The sequence below is a fragment of the Artemia franciscana genome, chromosome 4 (genome assembly GCF_032884065.1).
Source record: "Artemia franciscana chromosome 4, ASM3288406v1, whole genome shotgun sequence".
NCBI classification, from domain to species: Eukaryota; Metazoa; Arthropoda; class Branchiopoda; order Anostraca; family Artemiidae; genus Artemia; species Artemia franciscana.
In genome coordinates this window covers 27,205,576-27,226,944 of record NC_088866.1, presented here as the reverse complement: position 1 = coordinate 27,226,944, position 21,369 = coordinate 27,205,576, and the positions used below count along the sequence as shown (strand labels likewise).

At 34.0% G+C, this 21,369-nt stretch overlaps 1 protein-coding gene across 3 annotated transcripts in view; it reads right to left on the bottom strand.

Moving 5' to 3' along the window:
- Window positions 1–21,369, bottom strand: part of LOC136026233 (transmembrane protein 245-like) — a 136,060-nt gene that overhangs the window by 4,994 nt on the left and 109,697 nt on the right. For all 3 annotated transcript variants that reach the window (XM_065702576.1, XM_065702579.1, XM_065702578.1), the window contains 3 exons: window positions 19,506–19,606; window positions 14,650–14,780; window positions 10,871–11,045 (listed from right to left, as the gene is read on the bottom strand). In XM_065702576.1, the coding sequence (XP_065558648.1) occupies window positions 10,871–11,045; window positions 14,650–14,780; window positions 19,506–19,606 (407 nt within the window). The remainder of the gene's footprint in view (window positions 1–10,870; window positions 11,046–14,649; window positions 14,781–19,505; window positions 19,607–21,369) is intronic.

The window sequence follows — 21,369 nt, the reverse complement described above, 5'->3', positions numbered from 1 at the left end:
TGTTTGTGTACTTTAGATTTAGTGTGTTAATTTCTTATTAAGTCCCGTCCTAATTCGTGTAATTAAGGTTGTAAGGATTATACGGATTAGGAAGTTTATACTCACATTGTGAAGAGGAAATTTCGCCTGTCTAATTCATGAATAAGACGTCTAATTCATGAATGATTCATTAGAAAATCATTCTTCCTGATTGGTAGATATGACAAGATTAGAAGAAGCCGTGTCTTTCTCTCCTTCCGACCAAATAGCCTATTCTGAACTTGTACTTGGGGTCGAAGCTGAGTATGAAAAATTGAATGGTTCTCTAATTTAGCGCTATCATCCTATTCACGATTATGCACAAAATGAAATATCCTTTTGACCGTTATTCGCCAATTAATAGAGGTCACTAGATCGCTTAAGACAGGTCTTGAAAAAAACTTTATTCGACAAAAAAAACAAAAAAAACTATTATTAGAGGAGGCAGCTAAAGCAAATGAGAAACTAATGAGAGCTGGATATTTGGCAATTTAACATGGGATATCAGGGGTGCATCCAAGATCTTTTTCAGGCGGGGATTGCAATTCTTTTAAACGCATCAAAAATGTATTTATATGCATTCTTGTTACGTTTTTACGAGTCGGACAAAATTTCTGTTTTTTCGGGGAGGGGGATCAAACCCTGTTTCCTAGATACTACTACTACAAACAACTCACCGCAGCAACTAGCCGCCTGAGGCCAGCATAGCTACGAACGCTTCTCCTCCATCCCAATCTGTTCAAAACGCCCCTCTTTAAAATCTCCCATGAAGTTCCCATTTTCCTATAGACTTTCCTTACAACATCTTCACACCCAAACCAAGGATGACCCGCTTTTCGTTTAGCCCTACACGGTTGGCGGAAAAGGACAGTCTTTGGCAATCCTTCATCTGCAAAATGTGCCCTACCCGTCTCAACCTTTTTCTCATAGCCATAGGAATCGGTATTGGACCACACTTTTCATACAGCCTACTGTCTGAAATACGGTCACCCAGTCGGGTACCCAAAACAATCTGTAAGCAATTTCTCTAGAAAACATCTAGCAAATCTTCCTTCGTTTTTCCGAGCGCCCCTGCTTCAGAACCATACTTGACCACTGTCATCACTATAGCTTCCAATATTCTATTCTTGGTTCACAGGCTTATTGGTTCTCTCTTGGTTCTTATTCTTCCGAACTTTTTTCAAAACTGAAAAAATACCCTGAGCTTTGGCTATTCTACGTTTAACATCTTTACTGGACACACCATATTTACTAATAATACTGCCCAGGTAAATGAAGCTATCCACTGGATCAATCTTTCCGATACCCAACGTCACCTTTTCATCTTCACTTATTCGTAGCTTTAGCAACTTGGTCTTCTTAACATTAATTTTCAAACCTGTTCTTGCATCCTGAACTTGCAAAACTTCCAAAAGTTCATTTTATTTTGCTTACACTTTCATCAAAGATGCTTAAATCATCAGCATGATATAAGTCCAGGAATGTTTTACTCCCCCATTTGAATCCGTTCTCCCATTGCCTTTACTGTGCTCCTTAAGACAAAGTCCATCAAAATTATTCATATATATGGGTAAAGAAAACAACTCCGCTTAACTGGATACACAACACAACACTGGATATGGTGTTGGATATTAGTCTTTAATTCACTAGTCCGTGGATCCTGCGAGATCTTAATTTGGTCCTATTATCGATTTATTTATTGTTTATTTATTTATCTCCGTATTTGTTATAACATTATTATAGTGGTATTTAATTATTCAAGAATTCAATAAATACTGGCTCACTTTGATGGGAGCCATCTATTAAAAAACCTTTCAATTTGAAATAAGATGGCTATTATTATTTTATAAAGCTGAATCATTTGCATGAATAAATGAATACACAGACCTGGTTGTCTTTAACCTTTTCCTTTTAAAACGAAGAAACAAATCTGAAAACAACAAACGTGTCTATGACCAGTATGAAGAAAATGAAGAGAAAAGATCAAACGAATGTCCCTATACAACAAGGCCTCTTCAGGGTTTGAAAAAAAAACGAGAGAGAAAGAGAAAAACCGAAAAACAACTAGAATCAAAACTGGAAGAATGTAAATAAAAATAGGCATAAAACTAAATCAACATGACTAATACCCACACACACAATATATATATATATATATATATATATATATATATATATATATATATATATATATATATATATATATATATATATATATATATATATATATATATATATATATATATATATATATATATATATATATATATATATTCTTACATGAACACACAAAAGCAATTACAATTAGCCACCTTCTTCCTACTGGCCATAGACCCGCGTGTCGTTTCCAGATTTACCTCTTTGTTTTGTCATGGCTGGCCAGTTTGGATTTTAGATCTTTTCTTTTTTTTAAGTTTTTTCTGTTTTTTATTGGATTAAAAGATTCCAGTTTTTCGGCCTCTCCACTTTCAATAAACATTTGAGAAATTGTAAAGCTCATGGAATTGTTATTTTATTATATGCCTCGTGGGTATTCTAAATATTTTCAAGCAATAAGCGGGTTCCCTAGCTCTTTAGGTTATGACTTTAGCTTCGTTCCGCCTTCATTGGCCCTTTTGCATTAATTTATTGTCATTGTGTGTTCTAATTATGCCTGATCTGAAAATTCGTCTTAATCTACGAAAGACGGCTGATGTTTTTTAACGTCCAATGTATTCATTTGAAACTGTAATTTCGTCCATAATTTTTGGCTGCTTTTAGTTTAAATCCAAAAACAAACGACCAAAAGGAAAGCTATTGGCTAGATCCACCCTCCCTGGGTATCACTTGGGTCTCCCTGAACTCCTCTCTATGGGAGATGAGTTTCTTAGCTTCTTTTACTTCGAGGTTCACTACTTCTTGAGCACCTTCTGACACAAAGAAGATGGGAAATATGCAAGCTTGATCTTTGGTGATTTAAGCAAAAAAAAGTGTGGACAGCAAAAAAAGCAAAAAAAGCAAAAAAGACAAAGTAGATATTTCGGCAAGGACCTCCGCCAAGCCATCTTCAGTGCTAAAAAAAAACTAACCTTTCGAAGTAAACTCGAACACAGCAGAAGAAACACTGTATTGAATCGAACAGAAGGATCAAGCCAGAATAAACAAAAGACCATTCATTAGCTGAATTTGGCAAGAATTCGCTGCTTAGCGATTGACTTAGTTTGTCTACTTACCGGATTTTCCTGAAAAGTGCGGTGAGATGATATTAGTTTAAACCGAGAGAAAAATGTTATTTGAATCTTTTGATATAAAGTTATTTCGAAGTATTGTAAATATCAAGTTATTAAGAATTACAATTCTGGAAAGGATAAAACTGACCATATTTTAAATTTTTTTAAAAATTTTAAAAAAATTTTAAATTTTATGTTTTTTTATTTTTATTTTAAATTAAAAAAAAAAATGTTTTCCTCTTTCTTTTTTTCTTTAGTAGAGGCTCCATGGCCATTTTAGTAGAAGTAGAAGCCCAAACAGAAATACAATAAAGAAAATATGGGTGGACAAAAGAATAATAAATTGCTTTTAGAATATTTATAGGAAACAAATAACGAAGACGTGATAGAATACCAATATTTCGGGAAATTTTTAACGATAGTATTTTCACATGTTTATGAAACGACAAATTTTCATCTAAAATAACACCAAGGTATTTAAACTGATCAACTCTTTTTAATTCAAGACCATTCAACAAAAGAGAGAATCCATCTGAGATGACCGAACCAGTTCGCGAAAACAACATATATTGGCATTTTTTCTCATTAAGAGCTAGTAAATTCCTTGATTACCAAAAAGATACACCTTGTAACGTGCATTCAAGGTTATGGAAATATATCCATATATTATATATAATACTAGCTGTTGGGGTGGCGCTTCGCGCCACCCCAACACCTAGTTGGTGGGGCGCTTCGCGCCCCCCAAGCCCCCCCGCGCGCGTAAGTCGTTACGCGCCATTGTAGTTGTGTCCCTGTGTCCCACCTGTGAATATAGATAGATTTATATATGTGTTTCAAACTACGTAAAAATTGCGAATAAACAACATTCTTGGCTTTCCCATTGTCTGTGCATATAAAAAGCCGTATGTACTAATACTGACGTCATATGCAAACGCTCTTTTTACAAACAAACAAACATGCATCCACACAACTCGTTTTTATATAGATAGATAGATACAATACAAATTAACTGCGTAAAACTTGCGAATATACAACATTCTTCGCTGTCCAATTGTCGCTGCATATAAATACATTGTCAAGTTTACCGACCCTCGAACATGCAACGTACAATTGTCCATGGGAAAAACAATCAGTATTAAGATCTATACCACATTTTTCTAATGATTGACCTTGAGCTTTGTTAATGGTGATTGCAAATACTAATCGAATTGGGAATTGCAATCTTTTAAATTGAAAAAGCAGATCCGTTGGAATCATGGGAATGCGAGGAATAAGAACAGCCTCACCCTCATAAGGCCCTGTCAAGATTGTGGCCTCTATTAGGTTTTCCATTGTTTTTTTACGGCAAGTCGCGTGCCATTGCAAAGCTTTGGTGGGTTGATATTTCTTAAAAGTATTATTGGTACGCCTATTTTTAGTTGTAGCACGTGTGGTGGAAACCCTGAAGGATCTATGGAATTTAAAAATTCAGATGGATAATTAACCGCTTCACTTGGTTCCAAAACTGTGTCGACTGACTTGTAAAGGACTGCCTGGTCTCGAATCTTGGTCAAAACAATATTGTTGATTTCGTGGACGTCTATATTTTTGGGTGCGAGAATCGCTCTTTCACTTAGCCATTTATTATTTTTATAATTTTTTAGAATATTCGGAAATACTTTTTCAATCAATTCATTTTTGGACGTCACTAAATTACAGAAATCAGCAGGTAGTTGTATACGTCCTGAAATTGAGTCTACTGTTTGACCAGAGTCATCGTTTTGCAATCGGACACGCATATTTGTAGTTAAATTTAATATTTTTACGTGTGCCTATAAATTAGAATTTTTTAGGCAAGCATTCATTTCGTCTGCAGGAGTTAAACTACGTAAAAATTGTCTCTGCATATACAAAGCCGTATGTAGGCCTACTAATAATGACATCATATGCAAACGCTCTTTTTACAAACAAACAAACATGCATACAAACAACTCGTTTTTATATAGATAGATCGATAGATAGATACAATACAAATTAACTGCGTAAAACTTGCGAATATACAACATTCTTCGCTGTCCAATTGTCGCTGCATATAAATAGATTGTCAGGTTTACCGACCCTCGAACATGCAACGTACAATTGTCCATGGGAAAAAGAATCAGTATTAAGATCTATACCACATTTTTCTAATGATTGACCTTGAGCTTTGTTAATGGTGATTGCAAATGCTAATCGAATTGGGAATTGCAATCTTTTAAATTGAAAAGGCAGATCCGTTGGAATCATGGGAATGCGAGGAATAAGAACAGCCTCACCCTCAAAAGGCCCTGTCAAGATTGTGGCCTCTATTAGGTTTTCCATTGTTTTTTTTTACGGCAAGTCGAGTGCCATTGCAAAGCTTTGGTGGGTTTATATTTCTTAAAAGTATTATTGGTACGCCTATTTTTAGTTGTAGCACGTGTGGTGGAAACCCTGAAAGATCTATGGAATTTTAAAATTCAGATGGATAATTAACCGCTTCATTTGGTTCCAAAGCTGTGTCGACTGACTTGTAAAGGACTGCCTGGTCTCGAATCTTGGTCAAAACAGTATTGTTGATTTCGTGGACGTCTATATTTTTGGGTGCGAGAATCGCTCTTTCACTTAGCCATTTATTATTTTTATAATTTTTTAGAATATTCGGAAATACTTTTTCAATCAATTAATTTTTGGACGTCACTAAATTACAGAAATCAGCAGGTAGTTGTATACGTCCTGAAATTGAATCTACTGGGAGCTTTCCGTTTCCAATTGTCAGTAATTGATCTGAAAATGTTTGACCAGAGTCATCGTTTTGCAATCGGACACGCATATTTGTAGTTAATTTTAATATTTTTACGTGTGCCCATAAATTAGAATTTTTCAGGCAAGCATTCATTCGTCTTCAATGGCTCTGGTGGTGCAGCCAATAGAGGAAGTTTAACTTTTCCTGAGGCGCAACACATTCCCATTGTTTCACCATTGAATTTCAAGGCCTTGCAATAGGGACAAATTTTAGACATTGTCCCGATTTGAACACATCTACTCAAGCTATAATCATCGACTGGGTTGTACCTGAATGCCAGGCGATAACTTTCAGGTTGCTCTGATTCCTCGGCACGCTTTCTTTTCTTACTTTCTCTATCAGCAGCAAGCCTGATTTCTTGCTGTTCTTGTGATTCCTCGGCACGCTTTCTTTTCTTACTTTCTCTATCAGCAGCAAGCCTGATTTCTTGCTGTTCTTGTAATTCCTCGACACGCCTTCTTTTTTCACTTTCTCTTTTAGCAGCAAGTCTGCTTCCGCGTTGCTCTGGTAGTTCCTCGGCACGCTTTCTGTTCTTTTTTTCTCTATCAGCCTCAAACCTGTTTCCTTGCTGTTCTTTTGATTCCTCGGCACGCTTTCTGTTCTTTCTTTCTCTATCAGCCTCAAGCCTGTTTCCTTGCTGTTCTTTTGATTCCTCGGCACGCTTTCTGTTCTTTCTTTCTCTATCAGCCTCAAGCCTGTTTCCTTGCTGTTCTTTTGATTCCTCGGCACGCTTTCTTTTCTGACTTTCTCTATCAGCAGCAAGTTTTTTGGCATAGACTCTTTGAGCATCTTCATCGGCTTTTGCCATGGTAAGTTCATCAGTCATTGTAAACTTAAACATTAATAGATTTCTACGTGAACATATGTCTTAAATATCTTGAATGACGTCACCGTCAAAGCAAAAATGACGACAACTAATTTCATGACGTCAGTCAACACAGAAACATGGCGTCACCTGATCCACAGACAGACACACAGACAGACAACTTATTTTTATATATATAGATATAAATTATATATACATATATATATATATATATATATATATGTATATATATATATATATATATATATATATATATATATATATATTATATGTATATATATATATACATACATTATTCGATTCTGTTGATAGAAGAGCGTTAAAGAAGGTCTTATCGTTATATGGTATACCAGAAAAATACATTAAAGTGATTTGCGCTATGTACGAGAATAATACTGCTGCGGTTAAGGTAGGAAATGAGGTTAGCAACTGGTTTTGTATTAAATCAGGAGTTAAGCAGGGTTGTGTTCTATCCCCCTTTATATGAATCATTTTGATGGACTTCGTCTTAAGGAGCACAGGAAAGGCAATTGGAGACCATGGAATCAAATGGGGATGAAAAACGCTCCTGGACTTAGATTATGCTGATGATTTAAGCATATTAGATGAAAGTGTGAGCAAAATGAATGAATTTTTAGAGGCTTTACGAGTTCAGGTCGCTAAAATAGCTTGAAAATTAATGTTAAGAAGACTAAGTCACTAAGGCTAGGAATAAGTGAAGATGAACAGGTGACATTAGGTAACGAAAAGATTGATCAGGTTGGGAGCTTGCAGTTACCTTGGTAGTATTATTAGTAAAGATGGTGGGAGCAGTGAAGATGTTAAAGTAGAATAGCTAAGGCTCAGGGTGTTTTTTTCACAGTTAAAAAAAGTTTGGAAGAATAGAAAGATAAGTCTACAAACCAAGATTAGAATATTGGAAGCTACAGTGATGACAGTGGTCAAATATGGCTCTTAAGCATGGGCACTCCGAAAAGCAGATGAAAATTTACTAGATGTTTTCCAGAGAAATTGCCTACGGATTGTTCTGGGTACCCGGCTGACTGACCGTATTTCAAACAGTAGGTTATACGAAAAGTGTGGTTCAATCCCGCTTTCTGGGGCTATAATGAAAGAAAGGTTGAGATGGCTAGGCCACGTTCTACGGATGAAGGATGACAGATTACCGAAGATTGTCCTTTTTGGCCAACCGTCTGGGGCTACACGGAGAGCAGGTCGTCCTTGTTTGGGTTGGGAGGATGTCATAAATAAAGATTTAAAGGAAATGGGAACTTCCTGGGAGGATGTAAAGAGGGAGGCTTTAAATAGATTAGGTTGGAGGAGGAGCGTGCGTAGCTGTGTTGGCCCCAGGCGGCTTGGTGCTGCAGTGAGTTATTATTAGTAGTAGTAGTAGTATCTAGGCTTAGAATTTTCAACCACAAAGACAAAAATGATGGTCTTTTATATATATATATATATTCCCGGGTTCATGTGGGAAGTTTTATATTAGTAGGACCCGTCAAAAGCTGGGGGAGCAACTGCAAGAACGAAAAATTTCAATAAACAAGTCTCTGATATGTGAAAAAAAAAAGATGATTTGATTCTACTTTGGCCCTCCACATCTTTGAAAATCCAAATCATTTAGTTCTTTTGATGAGACAACTTTAATATACACAGCAAATGGCTCACTACAATTTTTTAATAAGGCAATTGATAGTAAAAAATATATAGAGACCTTGCTTTAAATAGAGATACTGGAAATATTCCTATGAACCAATTTGAAATAAAATAATATTAAAATATTCAATTAACATTTTCATCAGTTAAATGAGTCACCTAACCGAACTTTTGGTGAAAATCGGATAAGTAAGCAAGCTAAGTCAATCGCTAAGCAGAGCATTCTTGCCCAATCTAACTTCAGTTCACTTGGGTTTATTAAAAAAAAATATGACACTCATAACTTACATAATCTCTCATCTCTATGCTAACTGATGAATGGTCTTTGGTTTAACTGATGAATGGTCTTTGGTTTATTCTGGCATGGTCCTTCGGTTCGATTCAATACAGTATTCTTCTGCTCTATTCGAGTTTACTTGAAAAGGTTAGTTTTTTCTTCTTTCTTTGACAAAAATGCTTTTGTCATTTTTGCTTCTTTGCTGTCCAACGGCTGACTTTACCCTCATTTTCTCGGCTGTCAAATTTTACTATTTGTTTGTGATTTTTTTTCTTGTTTGTCACGCGTCATGGACAGCCAGAGTGGTCTTAGAACGTATTTAGATTAATTTCAAACACGATACTTAATAAGCATATTCTGACTTTTGATTTACTTTCTGAACCTATTTAATGAAGCTGAAACCTGTTACAAAGCAAAGCACAGCCCATTGTAATGAAAATGGGGGCTGTGTTGAACGAGCGTTAATTTAAATGGATTGAGTTACACGGACATCAGGTGCAAAAGACCCTGAAATTTGGGTAGGCAGCTGTAGCAAGATTGAACATCTCATCATTGAGATCGAACATATCATTTATGAATAAGATTTTAACTTGCGAAGGATATTTAGGCCTTTTTTTACAGGTTTAAATATTTTTCATAATATGTCTATTGAATTTGTGTACTTTAATTAATAGTTTATTTCAAATCTAATTACATATTTTACTGATGGTCTAGGCTCTAATTTTTATTTATAAATTTTCATTCCTATAATTCTATATCAAGTTTATATATTTAGTCTATACCAGATCTAGTACATAACAAAGAAAAAATTGTTAACTTTTTTGAAAGTGAAAAATTTGGTGCATTCATCTATAATTTTTTACTGTATAGATCATTTATATCTATCTGTTTACTTATCTACATATTTGAAATCAAATATGCTTGAGTGCCTATAATGCAAAACAGCTAAACTATTCAAAAAAAAACTGAAAATTTTCAGGTCAAATCTAATTACGTCTTTTTCAAAAAAGACCTAGATTTGTATTTGTATAATCTTCACATTTATAGCGTTAGAGCATTTTTATTTTTTACGTATAGTAAATAATAAACATAATATATTATGTTTATTATTTATAATAACATAAAAACTATTGATTTGTCTGAAAGTGAAACATTTCGTTTATTCAATATATTCTTATGGTATTATATAGATTATTTTCTATCTATCTATATGCGTTTGCTGCGTGTACACTGGAAAACTGCTAAACTATACAAACTAAAAATAGACAAACTAGAAATATACAAATTAGACAAATCTTAGCACTACGTCAATCATTAAAGACTCTACAGACACTAAAAAAAAATCTTTGCAAAAAGAAGAAAAAAAATCTACTTAGAATAACGTCATGATTAGGCAACACGAGGGTAAAAGATACAAGCAGCTTTGCAAGCGAAGCGACCGGAGTGAGGAGCGAAAAGGCCGAAAAGAAAGAGCAGAGAAATAAAACATAAATTCATAATGAATACTTGAAAAAAAGAGCAGGAAAGTAAAAAAAATACTGAACTAAAAAAAGAGCCTGAGGAGTAAAATATGAAATCATAGTGTAAGCTAAAAAAAAGCAGGGAAGTAAACAAAAAAAAGTAAAAAAAGGGGATGTAAAATATGATTTAATAGTGTATGCTAAAAAAAAACAGGAATGAGAAAAATAAAAATAAAAAAGAGCAGGAAGTAAAATATGAGTTTAGAGTGTATATTTTTAAAACATAGGCTCATAGTGTATACTTTAACAAAAAGCGCAGGGAAGTAAACTACGAATTCATAGTGCGTACTTTCAAAAACAGCACGAAAGTAAAAAAGAAAAGCTGAAAAAAGATCAGGGTAGTAAAATATGGATTCTTTGCGTATACCTAAAAAAGAGCAAGGAAGTAAACAAAAGAAAAAAAAGATGAAAAAAGCATTGAAATTAAAGGCGAATTGATATTGCTTATATTGCGTTTTATTTTATGATGAACAAACAAAACTCAAACTGATAAACAGTTTGGATAGGTGAATTTGTTAGACAAGGTTCGTCAGTTAGTTCATTAACTAATAAATACAATACCCTTTGATTTCTCTATAGATGGCAGTGTCTACATATGTCAAAGGCAAAAATTGGAAGAGAGCCAATAAGATTGCATCTGTTGCTCGATCCTGAACTAGCCATAATTCAATAGCTGCAGGAAGAGCTGCCCAATAGTGACCCAACACTGGCACGGCACTCAAAATTGCAGCTAAAACTGTAAAATAAAAGAAGATAAGCCATAAGATAAAAGTACGATTAAACTTTATGGAATGGAGGTTTACTATATATATATATATATATATATATATATATATATATATATATATATATATATATATATATATATATATATATATATATATCATGAAAAGAGAAATCACCAATGCTACAGCACAAACACAAAAAAAAAAAAAAAAAAAAAAAAAAAAAAAAAAAAAAAAAAAAAAAAAAAAAAAAAAAAAAAAAAAAAAAAAAAGAGACAGAAGGAGAATAGGAAGACTGTTTTCCTAAATTAGTGACTAATATAGACCAGCACTTGAATGAGGCCTTAACCCTACTCATCCATACAATCACATAGGTCAAACAGCATAGCCACACACAATCAACCATAAAGAATAGTCCATGGACAGGCAGTCATGTCGTCAATAAGTATAAGTCGTCATTTACCGAACAATAGAAAAAATAGTATAGACAAATAATTCAGAGGCAACACCCAACATAAGGGCTCATCAGGAGAATACACTGGCCTATATAGGGTTTCGCCACTCTAAATTCTCTACCCAGCACAGTGTTTTGGCTACCACAGAATATCCATGGCATCCCCGCGTCAGGTATCACCCCCAAAATACATGCCTATGAAAAAAACCAACCAACACCTAGTTGGTGGGGGCGCTTCACGCCCCCCAAGCCCCCCCGCGCGCGTAAGTCGTTACGCGCCATATTAGTTACGCGCCATTGTAGTTGTGTCCCTATGTCCCACCTGTGAATATAGATATATATATATATATATATATATATATATATATATATATATATATATATATATATATATATATATATATATATATATATATATGTTTTTAACTACGTAAAACTTGCGAATATACAACATTCTTTGCTGTCCCATTGTCTGTGCATATAAATAGATTGTCAGGTTTACCGACTCTTGAACATGCAACATATAATGGTCCATGGGAAAACAATCCGTATTCAGATTTATACCTCATGATTCTAATGATTGCCCTTGAGCTTTGTTGATGGTGATTGCTAATCGACGATTCCCTGTGTCGCCGTCGTCATTTATATATCCCCGTGTGCCCCCCGGTGTCCCGGTCGTCATTTATATTCCATGTGTTCCGGTCGTCATTTATGTCCCGGTGTCCCAGTCTGTGAATTCTCTTTGAGGGTCCCGGGCGTCATTGATATTCCTTGTGTCCCGGTGTCCCGGTCGTCATTCGTGTCCCGGTGTCCCAGTCTGTATATACATTCGTTTTTGAATTGGTCTTTTTTTTAGGTTTTAGTTTTCTGCCTTTTTTTTAGTTATACCTCATGATTCTAATGATTGCCCTTGAGCTTTGTTGATGGTGATTGCTAATCGAACATTCTCTGTGTCCCCATCGTCATTTATATATCCCCCTGTGCCCCCCGGCGTCCCCGTTGTAGTTGTGTCCCTGTGTCCCGGTCGTCATTTATATTCCCTGTGTCCCGGTCGTCATTTGTATTCCGGTGTCCCAGTCTGTATATACATTCGTTTTTGAAATGGTAAATGATGAAATAAATTTTTGTATTTTTCCCCTTTTTTTCTTTTTAGTTTTTTTTTGGTTTTTACATTTTTTAGTTTTTTTAGTTTTTTTTTCTTTTTTCTTTTCAGTTTTTTTTATTTTTATTTTTTTAGTTTTGTTTTTCTCCTTTATTTTTCTTTTTGTTTCCTTTTTTTAGTTTTTTTTATTTTTTAGTTTTTTAGCTTTTTTAGTTTTTTTATTAGTTTTTAGTTTTTTTTTTCTTTTTAGTTTTTTATAGTTTTTACCTTTTTTTTTAGTTTTTTTTTACTTATGTCCTGGTCGTCATTTATACTCCCTGTGTCCCGGTCGTCATTTGTGATGGTTTGTTGACGGTGTTTTGTTGATGGTGATTGCTAATTGAACATTCCTTGTGTCCCGGTCGCTTTCTCTTTGAGTGTCCCGGTCGTCATTTATATTCCCTATGTGCCGGTGTCCTGGTCGTCATTTGTGTCCCAATGTAATTTCGTAATTTCGTCAGTCGAAAACATGACGTCAGTCGACACAGAAACATGACGTCACCTGATCCACAGACAGACAGACAGACAACTTATTTTTATATATATAGATATATATATATATATATATATATATATATATATATATATATATATATATATATATATATATATATATATATATATATATATATATATATGTATATGTATATGTATATATATGTATGATTTTTAAGATCTTTAAAAGATCTAAAGCAATCCAGGATTTCAATCTAAGGTGTTTTAGAACTTTACGACAAATTCAAAAAATGTCATACAATTCATATTTCTTCTATCATGGAGAAATTTTCTGCCCCCCCCCCCCCCCCCAAAAAAATATCCTGCGTAAATACCATATACGTTTCCACTGTGAACAACCATCTTTCAGCGATTCGTTCCCATGTTCGTCGAGGTTTTAAATGATACACTCCCTCGTAAATAATTTTTTATATAAATTACTTTTAGTTTATTATTGTTTTTATCCGATGTTGATTGTAATTTTTTTTGGAAAGTTTTTTTTTCAGGAAGTTTTTTTTTCTCAATTGCGTATATATTTGTTAAATTTTTAGAAATGTAGAATTTAGAAGATTTGGATTTTAAATATTTTAGGTTTTAGTTTGACTCTGTTTATGTCGAGTTTCATTATTTAGTTAAAAATTTTTGTTCAGTTGCGTATAAATTTGTATGACGATGGCTACGGCAAGGATTAGTATATGTTTAGAGCCTTATCATTTTATGCGACAAGAATTGCCTCTGATCGGCATAGCCGTACAAGGCATTTGACAATAAAATCTTTTGAATTTGAATTGAATAAGTATTTTCAGCTTTGAGTCGATTTACAATTCTAAGAAATCCTCTTTTCAAAGTAATTCAAACCAATTGAAAGAAACTCAAAATTGCGGCCAAAACTAAAAAATGAAAAAAAAGGACGATACCACATGAGACAAAAGTTGGGTTTCTTTTCTAAGGAATTAAATTCGCTTGTCGGTTTAATTCGCCTTAATCATTTTTGTTTAATTTGGATGAACTTTTGTGCAAGCAACGTATGGGGAGGGGTGGCTCAAAATATGACCCTTAAGCATCTCTTAATTTTTCCGATTTCAATATCTATGTAATAAATATGTTTTAGTATTAAGACGAAGTTCTTCCCCTTAAAATAAATAAAAAAAAAACTCCAAATAAGCTGATAAGCCTCCTAGTTATAATTACACCTAAAAAAAATACAATAAATATATCTTGAGTTGTAATGTTTATATTACTATGAAACATGCGATTTTGGAAAAAGCCTACAGCTTTCTAAGAGAATAACCTAAATTTCGTTCAAAAACTGAGAAATTTACCTGTTTTGCATGTTTCAATGTATTCTCCAATCTGCAAGAAGGCGAAACGAATTAAAGAAATATAATATGGTGGATGGATAAAGCTGAAAAGAGGCAATCGAATGGTATCAAAATTCTCGTTTTTTGTCGAACTAAAGACATGCATAAGCCCTAAGTTCATGAAAAATTGTTTATTTAATTTAATTACAAAAGCGGCTAATTACCAGATGGTATGATGACCAATCCCGACTTGAAGAACGTGTGAATAAGCCAAGTCCAAAGACCATAAAACAGAGCCATCTTCAAAGAAGCTAAGCAAACAGTGTTAATTGCTTCTTCAATTGCAATTCCAAGCCTTTTGGATGAAAAAAAAATCGTTAATGATCTTAAGAGCTAAAAACTATAAAAGAGAACGTTTCGCCAAAGAATCCCTCACACATTATTGATAAAAATGTATAAGAAAATAATATACCTATAACTACAAGTTTCTAATGCACTTCATAAAAAAAAGTCATAATGTGAATCATCTATCTGTACAAAACTTCAAATGACTTTAAAGACGAGCAACACACTGTTGCCAACAGTCCATATTCTGAGTTACAGGCTAGTCTAATAGAAATGGCACGCGGTCACAGTCTTTAAAAGATGGATGGAATAATTTTTATGATACTGGTTAAACCAGCCCTTTAGAATACTAGCCTTTAGATAAAATAGAGTCGGAAAACAATTAAAACGCTAAAACTTGAGTTATCCTTCTGTATCAGACTCGGACCCACGCCGATGTAAAACCCGAGCAGCAGTTTACTAGTTTCTGTATTCAAGAAAATCTAAAACCCGGAATGGAATTGCTAATTTCAGCACTTAGGAAATCATTCGACCTCGGAAATCAATGGACTTAGGAAATCAATAGACTCAAAATCAATCAAAATCATGATAAAACTTTCCAATGAGGTAATAATAAGAATAAATACATAAGAAAACAAATAATAAGAATATGAGAATAATAATAAAAAAATAAGCACATAAATGATAATAATTAATAAAAATCCTGATAGTGTTGCTCGATGAAATAATAATAAGAATATAAATAATAAGAATAAATACATAAGAGCATAACAAATTTAATAACATAGGTCAGTGAAAACAAGGACCAAACCATGGTTGACATGCAGCCCTCCCCCCTCTTTCTCTCCCAAGCAACAAAATGTAGAATAATAAGAAAATAAATTTAGTTTTGCTGTAGACTACTTTAACCAAGATGAAGTTGAAACTTCTTTTCTGAAGAAGTTTAAACTTCTTCATTTGAATTCAGCATTAAAATGCGATTCTTTTGATGTAACTATTAGTATCAAAATTACTATTGACTATTGTTTACTCACAGAGAATTTGTTTACTATTGAGCCGGGCCGCTTCTTACTACAGTTCGTTATCACGAACTGTTTGATATATAGAAGATAAGACGTGTAAATGTTCATTTTCAGCAAGGTAAGTCAGGTGTCTTTTACTTTGCTCACAATACGAATGAGGCATTAGGTCTACAATACTTGATGTAACTTTAGATAAATCTTCTTCTTGTTTTGGCGCTCTCAAAGTTTTAGAACTTTCAGAAGTTGGAGGGTGATCAATGACATTTACTTTGATTGGTTTTTCACAGTAAGGTTTATGCTTGTCGACACGTCGAAGGGCACTTTGAAGCAAACTTAATTTTTCATCATCGGCAATTGTTTCATTGTTAATAAATTGATCAAGATTACGATATTTTTTCTCATAAGTTATTCTTTAAAAAAATTCAAACAGATCGAGGCAGTGAATTTGTTAATCCACATGTAAAAAAGGTTTAATTGAAATATAATACAATACACTATCATAGTCATTGTCCTATAAAGGCGGCACTGGCTGAACGTTTAAATGGAACTATTCGACTTTTAAGTTCAAGATAATGCACATTGAAAAATACTGCTGCATTTATCCAAGAAAAAAAAATTATATTGATTTACAATCAACGCCCTCATAGATCGCTGTCGAATCATAGTCCTCCTGAGGTTAATCACAGTAACAAAACACATGATATTTTTTTTTGAAAAATATTCCAATGAAAAGATTGTGAAGAGAAAATTTATTGTTTGTGATACAATTCGAATCAATCGAACTACAAATATTTTTGAAAAGGGGAATTACTTGTGATCCACTGGACTTTTTATAGTGCCAACAGTCTTAGACACTTAACCTTTAACGTATCGTCTACGTGATATGAAAGATGGTGAAATTCTTGGTTTTTTATAATTATGAATTACAAAAATTCATAAACACTGGAATGTATCAAATTGAAAATATATTAAAGAGTCGAAATCGCAATGGTAAGAGATAGTTGCTTGTTCGCTGGCTAGGATACAACTCTGATTGAGATTTTCGGATTGCCGCTGAAGATGTTCACAATACCTAATGATTTTTATGTGACATTCATATCCAATGTTTCTGACCCACTCTATGACGATTTGAATAAAACAAGCGGTTTTAGGACAAAGCTCTCCCCCACCATCAAATTCAACGAGGAAAAGTATAAAGTTGCTCTTGTTGATTGTATTCTTAAGAATGCATATAATATCCTGAGAAAAGATCGTACATATGAGATTAAAGTTAGACCTCATGATTGGCCACTCCTAAGTGAGAAATGGATAATATCAATTAACTCGGGCGAATATCCATTCATCAAATTAGCATACAAGGAATATGGTAGTATGACTGAATTGTGTCGTGCTATCACTAGAAGAATCTATGCTCATAAGAATGGTGCATTCAACTTTTACTATTTAATGAAACACGCCAAGATTTACATTAGTTCGCCCCTTGACGATGAGAAGGTTATTATCAATGATAATCTGAGAGATGTTCTTTGTTTTAAACAAAATATAATCAATGGTCGAAGCACTGGAAGCATCAGTGGGATGGAACGTGTCATTTTTGCAGACTATCGCTCTGGCTTCTCATTAGACAATTGTATATTTCTTTACGCATCCTTTGTCGAAACATCGAGAGTTGGTAATAGCAATGTCCCCCTTTTACGTATTCTTGAACGAAAAACCACTCATGAACACATTGACCACTACAATTTAAAGCGCCTTTAATATATTCCAGTCAACACTTCATTTATGGAACTCTTTCAGTTAACATTAAGAAGTGAATTGGGCGACCCTCTGGCAACAAAGAAAAGGCTTGGCAATGATTACGTGTCATTTTGACTTGTCAGTCTCAATCAATGAAAGAGAAGTTACCAATTAGATTGAATAAGTATTCTTTGCCTTGCAACAGATTTCGCCTATCTACAATTTCGGTTTTCATTACATATGCGGACAGGTTGTCTTAAATTATTGTCACATTTGAACTTTTTTGATTCAAACCTTCAATTCAAAATAGAACTGGAGGAATTCAGGAAAGCTCCCTTTCTTGGATGTTTTAATTATAAAAAATACTTTTAGCGTTGAATTTTCTATATATAGAAAACCGATCCATAATGATTGGTATCTACATTTCTCGTCAAATCACCCCCCTTGTGTAAAAAAGGGGTAATAATTTGTTTAGTCAACAGGGTTCTAAAAATATGTTCACATGATCATGTAAAAACCGAGTTGGATTACGTTAAAGATATTCTATTCTGGAATGGCTACCTAATCAATCTCATTGAAAACATAACTTTCACTACATTACAATACGTCTCGAAACTCAGCGACAAACTTGGAAAAAAAATCGAAAGAAACCTCTCTGTTTCTTTCGAAACTAAACAAAAAGTTGAACATTTTTTCAACTCAGGAAAGGATAAAACGAGCCCTATACTAGGTTGTGGTGTCTACAGAGTCCCGTGTTCATGTGGAAAATTTTACGTTGGCAGGACCCATCAACAACTAGGGGAACGATTGCATGAACACAAAACTTCCAGAAATAAGTCCCTGAGATTTGAAAATAAAAATGACAACTTTGATTCCGCTCTGGCCCAGCATATATACGAAAATCCTGATAATTTAGTTCTTTTTGAAGGGGCAACTTTAATACCTACTGTAAATGGCCAACCGCAATATTTTAAAGAGGCAATTGAGAAAAAAAATATAAATAGAAATTTGGCTATAAATAGAGACACGGGAGATATTTCCTTAAGCCCAATTTATAACAACTTAATATTAAAAGACTCTAAAACCGAAATTGTAGACAGGCGAAATCTGTTGCAAGGCAAAGGATAATTATTCAATCGAATTGGTAACTTCTCTTTCATTGATTTCAAGTTGGTTTTTGTTGTTTTATTCAGTGTCTTTTCTCCTCTCGTAGAGTTCACTTAAGACGGTTAGATTTTGTTGTTTTGTTTTCTTTGTTTTTTTCCTCTTTCTTATTTTTTTTTTAGCACTGAGGACAATTCTAACTAAAATTGTCAGTGCAGAGAATAAAGAAAATTGAGCTAGTGTGAACAATGAAAATAAATATGTATTTCTGGATACATTTAAAACCATATAAACTGGCGTATAATGAAATATCCAATGTGGTGAATTTGATTCACCACTCTTTGCATGTAACTCCACAACAGACGCAATAATGAAAGATAGGATTTTTGTTTGGTTGTTTTTTTTTCTTTTTTTATGCCTCTCATCCTCCAAAGTTTTGGCTAATATGAGGATACTGAGCCAAGATCGCCCAATAAAAAATGAAAAATTATTTGCAAGCCCCCCCCCCCCCCCAATTTCCATGAACTGATAATTTTTTTTGTAAATTTCAGTTTTATTATGTCATCTGATATTTTGGAAAGCTCTTTTTGTTCTGTTGTTGTTTTTTTTCTTTTTTATGCCTCTCACCCTAAAAAATTTCGGCCAAAATGAGGATACTGAACCAAGATCACCAATAAAAAATGAAAAATTATTTGCAAAGCCCCTCCCCACCCAAATTTTCATGAACTTACAAATTTTAGCGAATTTCAGTTTTATTACTTCATTTGATATTTTGTATAGCTCTGGAAAGTGGTTAGAGGGAACTCCGTATTCATTCTGTCTCGTACTACTCACTTAACGTCACCACCACTAGCTGCTTCAAAGCTACTTACGTTAAGCCAGTTCCAGGACTAACTGATGTTATCAGCTCAACAGGTTTGTAGGTCTTTCCAGACGATGAAAGTAGATAAAACAAGGCAGTCATAAAGATAATCTAAAACCAAATGGAAAATGATTAAGTTTAAATAAGTCAACATTCAGTATATAATTTGAGACAAGTCAATTAAAAAATAATATGTCAGCACATGGTAAAAACACCAAAATTTCCATGTTTTATTTTTTTACAGTTTCAGCAAACCAACCTGATATGTAGCCAGGATTCGTTTTCAAGCAGGGTTTAACCCACTTCATTAGGAGGGGGACTATCAGAAAGGCATATTTGTCACTTAAGCAAAAATTATAAGTTTTGACACAGTTTTTCTTAACTTGTGGGGTCGGTGAATTATTACATACCGATCCCGCCTCCAAATCTAAGAGTTCTAGCGCTGTTGAAGTTGGATCCCTCCTCTAGACTGAAACGTAATTCGACTCCAACTCCTTTAGTTTTCGGGGTGTACTGCTGGTTCTTCTTTACTTGATATTCCTGCTTTCTGCTTTTTAATGACTTATAGCGCTGAATAGGGTAAACATTGAAAGTTGATACTTTTTTTTATATTGTCCAAATTTTCCAGAAAGCGTTTTTGCTAAAGCTAGCTAAAATGCTGTCTAGGCGAACAGTTACTTTGAGTGGCAATAAAAAGAAGCAATTGCTTATTGATAATTAGCCTTTAATACATAAAAATAAATCAATGAATGACAAAAATTAAACTCAAACATAGAAAACCAAACCAATTCTTACAAGCATTAACTAATGGAGCGCAAAGAAATCCGACAAGAAAAAACAGCAAAAAACAAAACAAACCAAAACACCCACTAAACTATACACAAAAAACTGAACACTAAGCTAAAAAAAATCTACAAGGTTTGGCAGAGACGAATAGTATATTTATATTATGCATCGTTATAAATACTCGTCTTTTTCCAGTTATTTTCCCTACCAAAACTGGCTGTCGAGACTACAATTCAGATACAGTGTATGAGTTTTTTTTTAATGTTATTTTTTTTCGTTTATTAAAAAGAAAAAAACAAAGACAGAAACAAAACTAAAGCAGCATATAAGGCTTGCAGAAAAAAAAGACTTCAGAGTTGAAGAAATGGAGTCACATCAAATAAATAAACAGAATCAAGTTCCGTCTGTTGGCTCTTACAGAAATGAAAAAAACAGGGAAAAAAGCACATCAAAAATGGAAGTTAAGACACAAAATACCTTTTAAATTAGTTTTAGATATCCATACCTAGACTTTCTTTAAATAATGATCAATTTTTTTCCAGTAGATGGAAAAATCCGAAATATAAATGAAAATCTGAGTCAAGTCAGCCAAGTGCCAACAAAACATAAACCCTGATCGAACACCAATGCAAAGGGCACAACTGGCACAACAGCGTCGAGCAAAGTTGAGCCAAGGTCAGCAAGCACAGCAACGCTCTAATGTTACTGGAAGCACCAATTCTAGGTCCAACGAGAACCAGAGAATGAGACAACAAGCGAGACCATCAAATGGTCCCAGCCAACAACAGCCCCAAAATTGACGAGGAAAAGGCCCAAACCATACAAATGAATCCGAAAAAAAAAATAAAATGCCTCTATTTCAACGCTGACTCTCTCTTAAACAAAATGGAGGAAGCAAAGCAGGTTATCAAACTGGAAAATCCGGATATTGTGGCAATAGTAGAAGTTAAACCAAAAAACTACAGATACTTACCTACCGTCACAGAGCTCAGTATCGAAGATTATTATCTGTATGAGCAAAATCTGGAAGAGAATACAGGTAGAGGGATAGTCTGCTATTGTCGAAAAGGCATCAACGTGCATCCAAT